The sequence below is a fragment of the Cynocephalus volans genome, chromosome 2 (genome assembly GCF_027409185.1).
Source record: "Cynocephalus volans isolate mCynVol1 chromosome 2, mCynVol1.pri, whole genome shotgun sequence".
Taxonomy (NCBI): Eukaryota; Metazoa; Chordata; class Mammalia; order Dermoptera; family Cynocephalidae; genus Cynocephalus; species Cynocephalus volans.
In genome coordinates, this window is record NC_084461.1 from 204,519,279 (window position 1) to 204,531,547 (window position 12,269).

Genomic DNA, 12,269 nt, shown 5'->3' on the forward strand with positions numbered 1-12,269 from the left:
CATTTGTGAACATAAGAGAGGGTAGCACTATAGATCAACAGAGAAAGAAAAGACTCTTTTATAAGAGGTACTGGGGCAAGCAGATATACATATGGAAAGAGGGAGAAGAGGAGGAGGGAGGGGAGGAGGAGAGAGTGAGGGAAGGAGGAAGAGAGGAGAGAAAATTTGAGCTCTACCTCATACCACACACAAAAGTCAGTTCCAGGTAGATTAATTATATATGGAAGACAAAACTATAAAGGCTTTAGAAGATAATATAACATCTTCATGACCTCAGGGTAGGGAAGGTTTTCTTAAGTTATAAGAAATAAAAACTATAAAGAAAAGATTGATAAATTAATCTACATTAAGATTAAGGACTTCTAGTCATCAAAAGACTATATAAAAAGAGAGTAAAAAAGGCATCCCCAAGAGTGGGAGAAGATACAAAATTATAGTGAGATGGGTAAAATAAGTTCTAGAGATGTACAGTAGTGCTAGGCATCTATAATTAACAATAATTTATTGTATATTCTCAAATGGCTGGAAGAGAGGAGCTCAAATGTTCTCATCACAAAGAAATACATTTTTGTAATGTGCTAATTACCCTGATTTGATCATCACACATTTTATAAATGTATTAAAATATAACTCTGTACTCCATATATACAGTCAATACATGTCAATTTAAAAATAAATAATTTTTAAAAATTAAAAAGAAATTTACAACACAAAGAACTTATAAAGAACTTGTATCAAGAATAAACAAAAGTATAAATCAATAAGAAAATGACAAAAAGATAGAAAAATGAACCAAAGTCTTGAACAAACACTGTGTCAAAGAAGAAATCTAAATGGTCAATAAACATAAGAAAAGGTGCTCAATAACGTTAAAAATAAGGGAAATGCAAGTTAAACTACAGTGAGATACCACTACACAACAGCCTGGCAAAAAATTTCAAGTCTAGCAATACCAAGTGTTAGTGAGGAAGTGGAGGAATGAGGCACTCATTTGAGAATAATTTGGCATTACCAAGTTAAATTAAAATGGGCATGACCTATGACTCAGCAATTCTACTCCAAGGATTATAATCCTAAAAAAGTCCTGCACACATGCAACAGGAGACATAAAAAAGAATGTTCAGAGCTGCATTGTAACAGCAAAAAACTAGAAATAACCCAATCACTAGTCACAGAGGCATGGATAAAAAATTGTGGTATGTTTCACTGTATGTGTAATTCAGCAGTGATGGAATACTATACAGTAGTGAAAATGAATAAATTACAGCTACATTCAAAAACATGGATGAATTTCTGGACCTTAATGTTCAGAAGAGAAAGCAAATTGCAGAATAGTATGTAAAAATGTTATGTCTATCTAAGTACAAAAATAAAGCAAAACAATTATTTAGGAATATAAATTGAGGTGGTGAAAGTATACCAAAGAGCAAAGAAAAGGTCAACACAATTCAGGATGATGGTTAACTTTGAGCGGGGAGAAAAGTGGTTCAGGAGGGACACACAGGGATTTAAAAAGTAATAATGATAAGCCAGATGATGGGTATTCATTGTATATTCTTTCTACTTTACAAATATTTTACAAATATAGTATTCTTTTGTGGCTATTCAATGTCTAATAAAATAATTGGTAAAACAGCAGCTTAAAGGAGAAAACTCCATATAGTTTTTAAATACATGGTGAAAAGGCCTTTGACAAAATCCAGCCAGTCTTCAGGGGACATAATCCACACTTCATTCTGTGTGACTGGTGCCCCCTGGCACCAGACTCAGGCAGTACTGGCAGCTACAGGGGAGTCCCAGAGGTCCCAAGTTAAAGAGAAACTGAAGGAAACTCCTTCAACACTTTAAAAACCAGGAGCCAATATTCTGCTCAACCTTCATGTGTGGATTTCCATCCACATCAGAAAGAAGGCCTGGATAATTACTCAACATTGTTTCAGAGGCTCTAACAAAAGCAAAATGGCAATTAAATTCATACACTGGCAAATTCACAAATCATATCTATAAAAATCAGGAGGTTTATTTTTTAAACTACCAGAGTTCATAACGTAGAAAATAAATCACATTAAGTCATTAGCTTTTCTCTATATTAATAACCAATGAGCAATAGAGATGGAAAAAAGATTCCCATCACAATAATGACAAAAACAATAAAACACTTGGGAATAAATTTAACTAGAACGTTATAGAAGCGGTATTGAGAAATTATAAAGTCTTGTTGTAGGATCTAAAAGAAGTCTTGAACAAATGGAAAACCATTTCCTAACCTCTGGGGAGATTTATATAAAAATGTCAATGCTCCCAAAACTTACATCTAAATTTAATGCAATTATAATTTAAACCCCAATGGAATTTTTTTAAAAGACAGGGATGGAAGAGAATTGGATAAAGCGATTTAAAATTTCATGTGAGAGAAAAATGTCTAAGAATAGTCTGGAAAAGTATTTTAAAAAGAAAACAGTGAAGGAGATTGATCCACCGAGATGCTGATGATGTCCAAAAGTATGGTTACAGCTAGGACCTCACCCCTCACATCAGACTCTCCTGTGCAACTGAGGACAGGACGTCTCTATTGGTGTGTCTAAGGAGCATCTCAAACCCAACAGAACCAAACCAAATAGAGTGGAATATAAATACGAGTAATGATCGAGGCGGTTCATTTAATAAATGGGGCTAGAGTAAGTGAATTTCCATCTGGAAAGAAAACAAAGTTTGACTCCTGCCTTACAGCTTATACTAAAATATATTCCACAGGGGTTGGAGGTTGACACAAAAAGTAAACTTGGTGACACAATGTAAGAGAATGTTTGGGGTAGGGGTGGTTAGGGAGGAGAGAGAAGGGGATTTTTTCCTAAGCATGATAGGAAACCCAATAACCTAAAAATGTATGTATGCCTTTCAACAAACACCATAAGTCAAGCCAAGGTCCGACCAAGAGGAAATGGGCCAAAGTGGTGAAGCCCAAGGCGTTCAGCCTCAAGTCCCGAGAGAGGTGACCGGCTGGAACCCAGGCTGGCCCTAAGGCTAGATGAAAAACTTGCAGCTTCTTTTCTAAGTTCTCTGCCTTGCAGAAATAAAAGCACCCAAAAGAAAGACAGCTGTACAAAAAATGGTTTCTGTAGTGACCCTCCCAAAAGTTGGGCAACAACCGGAGAAAAAAGTTTCATCTAAACTCTGGATTAACACACAGACACCAAAAAAAATTATATTTCCCACTTTTCTGCCTGGGCTGTGGTTTGGCTCGAGATACCCCTAGGCTGTGAGGAGGACCCAGAGGCGGCAGACCCCTGAGGCCGGCGTCACCACGGTGCCCCGACCCCCGCAGCGAGCTTGCGACGCTTCCAGAGCGCATGCGCAGGTGCCGTCGCGCGCCCGCCTCGAGAACTTTCCCGGCGGGAGGAGCTCAGCAGACCACAACCGTTGGCGGCCTGGGAGAAGGTCGGTCCCCCGACGGGACTGAGCATTGGCCACCCCCAAAGCCTCTGGAGAGATCTCCGAGTGCTGGGGTCCTGGCTGCGTCCTCTGGGCCAGGTGAGAATTGACAACCAGCCCTCTGGCACATCGTACTGATTAACAGTGAGGAGCTCAAAAACTCTCTCCCTTCTGACAAACAGGAGTTTTCCTTCTCTGCCCAGCGCAGCACCCCAAACCCAGGCTAGTGAGAGATTGGTTTAAATGGTGGGGTGCTGGGGAGGGGAGGGAGAGCCCAGAGCTTCAATAGAGGAAGAAAAGAGAAGTGAGCCCGGGGGGGGGGGGGGGGGGGGGAAGTAAACTAAAGTGGTACATCAGAGCCTGCTGCAGCCAAGAAGTCCGAGGTTACTGGGGCAGGAAGGAACCTCAGAGAATCCCTGGAAGCGTCTCAGCAGAGTCCAGAGGGTACAGAAGAGGAGGAGTGTGTCTGTCGAATCCTTCCACTCTCACAGTGTCAAGTTTGCCCCGGTGGTATGAGCTTCCCCCACTTCCATCCCTTGCCTGGCAGCTGATGAGATGCCAGAGCCCCCCAAATTACCATAGACATTTGCAGTTCAGGCCTAATGGAGGTCCCATGGAAGCCCAGCTTTCGTTCACCCTTGGGGGATACTAAAACTGGCCAAAAGGTTAGAAGGCCATAGGATGGCCATGGGGTAAGCCCATTACTGCCACATGAGCCACTGAGTAAGCATCTTGAAGTCCTGCAAGTAGCAGGTGGGAACCAGTGAGCAAAGATTGGGGGTCACAGCAGCAAGGGGCTCCAGGCCCCCATCCCAACTTCAACCAGAGCAACTCCAGTATACTGGCTTTCTATATGGGTTTCTGGATAAATTTCAAGTGGAGAACCAGCCCTATGGCTAAATAAGCTGGAAAACCTCTACCATCATCCAACCCCTTTATTTTAGAGGAGGAATGGGGAGCCAGAGTGGCCTGACTTGTTTGAGGCTTTGCAAACTGGAGGAAGGAAGGAACTTTCTGCTGGACCCACCAGCAGCCCTAGTTGGGCCTTTCAAGTTACTGGATGAAAATGGCCAGACTGAAAAACAAGCCTGGCAAGGTTTTGGCTCATTTGCTGAGTGGGATACCAGGTCCTTCCCCTGGGCAATATGTCTTGCTCACTGTGGAGAGTGTACATTCCTGAGAACTGACAATCTGAGGCCTCAAATATGGCAGGGGAGAAGACAAGTTCTTTTGGAGCCCTGCCTCCCGTGGCCAAGCCAGCTGTTGACCTGCTCTGAGAATCAATAGCAATTTGGCTATTGAGAAAGCTTCCATCTCCAACAAAGGCCAGAACCTGCCAGTGGAATTCTGAGGATGTTTCAGGCACCTTGGCAACCGTCAGTGGATCCCTTACAATGTGGTTCAGCTGCAGAACCTTCTGACAAGAACAAGTAGCCAATGAGGACAAAGCCTACTCAGGCCAAGCCTTGAGTTCTGTGTAAGTGGGAAAGAAGTTTGGAGCTTTATTAGGGTGAAGACTTATTGGTCCTTAGAGCTGTGAACTCTTGGCCAACACTCCTTGAACCACTGGCCTGAAAGAACGTAGAGGTGGGGAACTAGACCCAACAAAAGGGGAGCCTTTAAGGCAAAAAGCAGTGTCACTCAGACACATATGAAGAAAGTACCAGAGAAGTTTTTCTCAGCCTGTTATTAATCCATGCCTTCCTTTAGTAAACAAAAACGTCATACCCTTCTAACCTGGTAATAAAGACAGCATTTATCCTAAAGTGGGGTTTTTAATCCTAAATCCCTGGAACACTTAGGGGTGAGGGGTCCTGTAAGGTGGACATTCTCCTGAGGACTTTGCCCCTTGTTTTTCATCTGAATTACAAAAAAATTCCTAAACCAAGATTCAGAATTACAGATGCTCCACAACTTATGATTACATCCCAGTAAACCTATCATAAATTGAAAATATTAACAAAAATGCATTTAATACACCTAACCTACTCAACGCCATAGCTTAGCCTATCCTACCTTAAACGTGCTCAGAACACTTACATTATCCTTCAGTTGGGCAAAATCATCTAACACAAAGCCTATTTTATAATAATGTTGTTGAATATCTCAGGTAATTTACTGAATACTGAAGTATGGTTCCTACTGAATGCTTATCACTTTTTCACCATAGTAAAGTTGAAAATATCGTAAGATGAACCATAGTAAGTCAGAGACCAACTGTACAGCCCTGTACCAGAAGAGAAACACAACTTAACAATGAAGTGGCTCAATCTCCCTTGATTAATTCACATCAACTCAAAAATTCATCACTTTTCACCTTTCGGATTAGTAAACAATTAAAAGCAAAGACATACTGGTAAATTTGTGGGGAGGGGGAATAAAATGTTGATGGGAGTTGAAATTGGACCAATATTTTGTGGAAGACAGTGCAGGAATGTATCTTATAATTTTTAATGTATCCACTGTCCAACACAATGGGTCAGACATTAACCTTTTTGGAAATTATCCTATATACAGATCCAAGTTAACGTAAATACATGCACGCACACACACTCACAGCATTTTTCGTGTTAGACATAACCCAAATATTTATAAGTTGTGACAGTACATCCAAGACAATGAAATGCTATATGGTTGTTCCGAATAAAGCAGACCCATATGTGCTATTCTGAAACAGGGTCTAAGATACAGTAAGTGGGAAACAAGTGAAAACTGCAGAGTGGGTGTGTACACTCTCCAGGGAGAACTCCGGGATCTGTTGGGATGAGAGAACCTTACTTTTCATTGTCCAGCCTTTATATTGTTTGAGTTTTTACTATGTGCGTGTTACTTAAAAAACAAACACCCAAAGAAAGTCCCCATCCCTCCGATTCCTTAAAAACCAGGGTTGCTACCTTCACTCCCTTTCCTGCAAGCTTGTTTAAGGACTTTCCCACCACAGATCGGCCAGGCCATCTCCCTCCTCCCAAGTCGTCAGGCAGTTCCAAGCTGGTCAGCTGTCCTGTGATATTCCCTGGAAAGGGGAAGACCCCTGCATTTTATCGTCCCATCCAAAATGGCAGATCTCTGCCTGGGAAACAGGCTGCATTTGGCACAGCTGTGGTTGGATTAACAGCAGAGAGGGCACATCCAGAAGTTGAAGGCAAAACATTAGGAAATCTGGTCTTCCCATTTCTGTGGGTGTTAAGGAGGGTGAAGATAAAATAATGGAGATGGTGGACATAAGGGAGACCTTGCAGACAGTTTAAAGCCACAGTAGTAAAAAGAATGAAGAAGAGGAAGATGCTGGATTTTACTGAGAAGAAAACCAACTGCTTTACCAGAAGTTTATAGTATTGCATTTTGATTACATGTGTGTAAATAAACAAACTTGAGTATTATCCTCTGTAAAAATGCAGAACTTCCTTTTAGATTAAAACAGTAGGTTTGAGGGCAAAAATGGACCACATACTGCTTTAGACAAACAGCGCTGGATGGATGAGGGGAATCACCAGCTCAAGAAACCCCAGGACTCTTAGAGAAATCTTCCAGAAGAGGCCAGGGTCTCTCTAAGTGGTATCTCCCAAACAGTCTTCTCCCAGGGATGTGGTTTGGGGAAGTCCAAAACCCACCAATCATAGGCACCTCTGGCGACGTGCACAAGAGGGGAAGGAGTCCAATTTCAGTGTGGCCTACGTCCCTCACCACTGCTTCCTGATCTTCCACACTTGCAGAGTGGCAGGGTGGCCACAGCTGCCTGAGTTAGGGAGATGCCAGAAACACAACCAGAGAAGTTTGAATCACAGTTCAGTGGTACAAGGTCATAGTTCTTGTGCCTTCAGAAAATCCAGAGGGCCCAAATAGGAGTGGGAAGAGAGGGGAAATCAAACCAGAATTCTCCCAGTAGCCATTAAGGAGTAAACTCAGCATCCCTTGCCTTGTCTTTGACCCTGAGAAGTTACTTGAAGGACACAGCTTCTGGGGCTGTGACCGGACAGGGAGAGAATGTGTGGTGTGCTTCCTGCAGAGCTTCCTCTGGAGTCCCTGTAGCCAGGGGGCTCACTAGCCCACTCCTCCTGTGTGCCCTTGATGGGGTTCAGTGGTGTCAGACGGGATAAAGTAGAAAAAGCAGCAGCAAGCTCTCCAGACCACCCAGCCCTATCTAGGACAGCCATGGACAGAGGCTTCAGCCAGCTCAGCACCAGCTCTTTCACACACAAGCTCCTTCCCTAAGGAATCCCCTGGAGTGCAAACATTCAGTGTGCTACCCAGGTCAGAGATCTGACCAGTTGGATCTGTCTGCTCCTCAGCCTGGATGCAAGTTATCGAGGCGGGAAACCTCACTGTCCATGGTTAATCAGGGAAATCACTCTTTGAGGAAATCACTCCTTCAGATACAACTCAGGTGGTAAAAGGGGAGATTGAACGGGAAGGACCTTTCTTCTCCGAGCTATATGGACAAAACCACAGCCAAAACAACTGACACGTGCTTAGGTTGACTGCACACACTCATATCGATGACCTGATACAGGGGAGTTGCAAAAGGAAAAGCCTCCCAACACTGAACCTCCTCTGACACACAGCCCCCTGGTGGGTTCCCTGGATCTGAGCCCCTAGGGATAGCACTGCTCTGGGGTGCTCTCTCCCTCCCCCATCCGTCAGATCCCCACATTGCTCATCCTCTAGGAGAGAAACCAGCCCTGCCCTTGGAGCTTCTTCAATTTCAGGATAACACTAAACTCGCCACTAGCTTGAAAAGCCAGGAGCTGAAGAGGCTCAGGCTTGACATCCTGGTGTGGTCAAAGTAAAAAGGTTCTCTGTCCTTTGTCCAAGAGTCACAAAAAATGTATGGTCTCACAGCAGGCACAGCATCTTGTTTCTTTTAAAAAATAAATATTTATAAACTTAGGGAGGAAGATTCAAAGAATCAGAGTATCTTTCCCTCCAAAAGCACAAATGTCCCATGTGAGTCAAACCAAGGTCAGTCCACCAACCCATGAATGGCCCACCCTCCAGAAGCTGCTGCGTTGAGGGGCAGGTGGGCAGGGGAGCTCCTAGCTCCTCAGTCCCCCTTGGTGATGAGGTCCTCGATGTAGGCATCCAGTTCATCATCTGTGTTGATATCTATGTCCTGGAACAGAGGGGAGCAGGGGTCAGCTGTGGGCTAGGCAGTGGCGGGGGTTCCCTTCTCCACCCTTCTCCCAGCTCCTGGGGCTGAGGCCAGAGTTAACCCTCTCCTCCCCCTCCCCCTGGCTGTCAGGCTTCTGTCCCATCTTGGCTCTTCCCCTTCCCTATCTACTGTGCACGGATGACACCCAGATTTCTTGCTCCTGCCCTGCCTCTATCCAAAGTTCCCACTTACCTTAGATGTGTATTTTCCCTCAGATACTACAGATGTGCCCACTCCACTCCCTTCTGTCACCTCCCAGGGTCCAGGCCACCACTATCTCACCAGACATCTATAAGAACCTCCTCAAAGGAGTCCCAGTTCTAACTTTCACCCCTCTAGGCCTCCTCCAACCAATGAAAGTGTTTTTGATTGAATATTGGATCATGCCACAATCCTCCAGTGACTTCCCACTGCTCTCAGGATCAAATCCCAGCTGTACAACAAAGCCCTGTCTCTTCTACTTCCCACAACTCCCTGCTCAGGCCTTGAGTCTGGGGCACTAGTGTCCTGCTCTTTGCATGATCAGCTTCCAGTCTCAGCTCAAATATCATCTCAGAGACCACCCCTGAACACCCTGGCCTCCCCCCATCTTCTGTCTCTCGTTACTGACTTCATAGCACTTCCTACCATCAGTAATTCTGTCTCCTCTACCAGACCCGTCAGGCTGTGAAAGCAGGAAACTTATCTGGCCTGCCCTGCCTTGTGCACCCCACATCCACAGGATCAGCACCGAACAGGCCTCGGTGTTTACCACCTAGATGGAGGATCAACACCCTAAGGGCCCACTCCCCACTTCTGGGCTACCCAATCTCCTCTGGTTGTCATCTGGAAAAGCAACATCTTTATTTTATGGCTTGGAGGGTTCTCAAACCAGGTTGAACATCAGAATGTCTAAACAAGGGAAAATTCTGGTTCTGTGGGTCTGGCTGGGATGAGACCCAGGCAGCCGCACCTCAAGCCCTCCTGGTCAGGATGCTGTGCAGTCAGGGTTGGAACCAGAGATTCCTGTGAGTGGACAGATTCCTGTGAGAAGGGATCAGGAGGTGCCCGGCCCCCCCACCCTGAGAGACCAGGTGGTCCAGCTGCAATGAGAGGGCTGCCTGGCTCACCTCCTGCACCTTTTGCAGGAGAGCCACGATGTTGGTCCTCAGCTTCTGCAGCTTCTCCTCTGTCTCACGGAGCTTTCTCTCAGAGGTACGCAGGTTCTCCTCTGAGGCCTGGGCCCGCGAGTCAGCACGGCTCTGGTACGAACGACACAGATTCTGGAGTCCCACTTCATACTGCTTGAAGTACTCTTTCTGTCAGGAGGGAAAACAGAGGGCAATGCATGAGTTCACAAAGGTCCCCAACTGGCTCTGCATAGGATGCTTGGTTTGATACAAAGGACAAGTCTCTCTAGGTCCAGAGTAGACAGACCTTAATGCCAACCTTGTGGGGCTGCCGTAAGGATAAAGATGAGATCACACAGGTGAAACACTGACCAAAGTGCTTCAGCAGACAGCAAGCCATGAGGGGTGATCCTTACCATCCCAAGTAGTATAAAAGGATGACAGAATCATCCTCCCAGCTCAGTCACAGCTTTCTAACTTTAGAACAGCCTTTTCAGCATTCCATTTCAAAGTCATACCAACAATGTCAGGATTAAAGTCAGTTTTTTCTTCCACAAATATCAAGTACCTACTAACAGCAGACACTTCCAGACTTGTGTAGGACATATTTTTGCAGCATCAGAGCTTTTTTAGCCTTTTGATTTATTACTCAAAAAAGCTTCATTTTTTAAATTTAGCTTTCTCTGTGCTTGTGCCTTTAACACTTCCACAATGATATTCTCCTCTATAAGGAAAGCACACCTGATCCTGTCATGGACACATTTTAGCTCATACAGAACCACTGAAGGCCCTGCTGACATGTTTTCATTTTAGACCTCATAAGAACTTTAGGTCTCAAAGCACAAACCCCTTAAAGTCTTCATGGGCATATGTCACATGCAGACTTTGATGCTTTCCCAACATTCTTGGTAATAAGGTAAATGATTATATTACCAGGGGTTTGGGACAACCTAGTTTTGTTAGAGGCTGTAATGTAGGGAAGCCTACAACAGTATATCAAATGCTGGGCCATTGTGAGTGCCTCTAGACAACATCCCCAGAGAAGGAACGAGACCATGAGAGCTTTTTACTATCTTCCCTGGGTACCCGAAACCTCCAAGGGGTGGGAGTAGTAATGTTAACAAGCAGTAATGTTCCAGACATGTGGCTTTTCAAACTTTTATAAGGTAGCAGAATACTTGTTTCAAATGGAATGTTACATGAAATCTCAGCATGACAATACTTCAAAAAGTTTAGAGAAAAATAGAATTAAAAGATAATATCAATCTTTCCGTGACCTTTTTTGAACTACCTTCATATAAAAAACAATTTAAGTGGCATCTCTTTAGATTAAGTTTATTTTCTAAGTGCAACTCTGTAACATGGTTTACTCATCAATCACCAATGAGAATAATAAGGCCATTTTGATGAATACAAACCCACAATCAGCACATTCTTGCTGACCACTGCAGCCTTACCAACTCTCGCATTTATTTACTTCTGTAAAGAAGCATGAACTATTTGACATTGAGAGGCTTCTGATTGCTGTTTTTAAAAACTGTTACTTGCAAATATTTAACACTGTGTCATTCACCTTATAACCTGCAATATTACACTATTAAACCAAGGTGGCAAGAGAAAGAAACTTCAAGTTCTGTCCTGAAAATAATTACCATGGCAGGCAAAATAAATGTTTGAGTAGGCTCCAAAGTATTAAAGTTCAAGTATTTGACCATCTTGAGGGTGACTATGGTTTATAATAATCGTTTTTAACTTTTTATTTTGAGGAAGTTGTAGATTCACATGCAGTTGTTACATTAGTTTTTTAAAAAGTGATGTCTGAATCTAATATTTTCAGGGTCCCTGAGGCTTTACGGAACTCCTGGTCCTGCATGATGGGAGAAAGGGCTGGCTGACATTTACGTTTACAGACTGACAAGGACATAATGAACAGACTCAGTTGTGTCCATGACACTAAGAAAATTAAAGTTTGAGTGTTTTTAGATATTACAATTAGGAAGAAAAAGTTGATACATTGGGATTATACCTCCTTTTACAAAACTAAGCTAATATACTATTTTTAGTCAGATGCTCATGGTGACTTTGTTTTGGGCCAACCCTGCTCAAAGATCCCACTGTACCCAGGCTTTGCTCTGCACTTGGCAGCAACTTTAAGCCAAAAGCAACAAATCTGACTGACAAGAAGATGTGAGGCAGACCTAGCTGCTTGTTAGTTATTCTTGGGATTTGCAGAGAGCGCCTGCAGCCTAAACAAGGGCAAAAGTTGAACCGTGGAGCTTTCTGTGAAGAAGCTGTGATGAGTTCTGCCATGTTCCTGCTCCCTCACCAAGCACCATCCCATCTCAAGGCCGCATTGTGAGAAGACAAAGATCCTTGTCCTGAGAAGTACCTGGATTCAAATCTGGGCTCTGTCACTAACCAACAGACTCTTCTCTCTGAGCCTTAGTTTCTTCAACTCCTAGCCTCATTTCATTTTCTTTAAAAGTGGAATGAAAATAAAACCCCATGCTTTCTCTGGCAAACTTTATCAAGCACATAGATGCCACATGAGAGCCTGACATCTTGAACATATTAATCCT

The 12,269-nt window shown here is 43.7% G+C and overlaps 1 protein-coding gene across 4 annotated transcripts in view; it reads right to left on the reverse strand.

Annotated features, from left to right (window-relative positions):
* Positions 1 to 8,220: 8,220 nt before the first annotated feature.
* MORC2 (MORC family CW-type zinc finger 2) overlaps positions 8,221 to 12,269 on the reverse strand; it is a 37,788-nt gene continuing 33,739 nt past the window's right edge. For 2 of the 4 annotated variants that reach the window (XM_063086790.1, XM_063086788.1), the window contains 2 exons: positions 9,691 to 9,879; positions 8,221 to 8,542 (listed from right to left, as the gene is read on the reverse strand). In XM_063086790.1, coding sequence (XP_062942860.1) covers positions 8,474 to 8,542; positions 9,691 to 9,879 — 258 coding nt within the window. In that variant the 3' untranslated portion in view covers positions 8,221 to 8,473. The remainder of the gene's footprint in view (positions 8,543 to 9,690; positions 9,880 to 12,269) is intronic. The other 2 variants (XM_063086789.1, XM_063086791.1) reach the window with 2 other exon arrangements.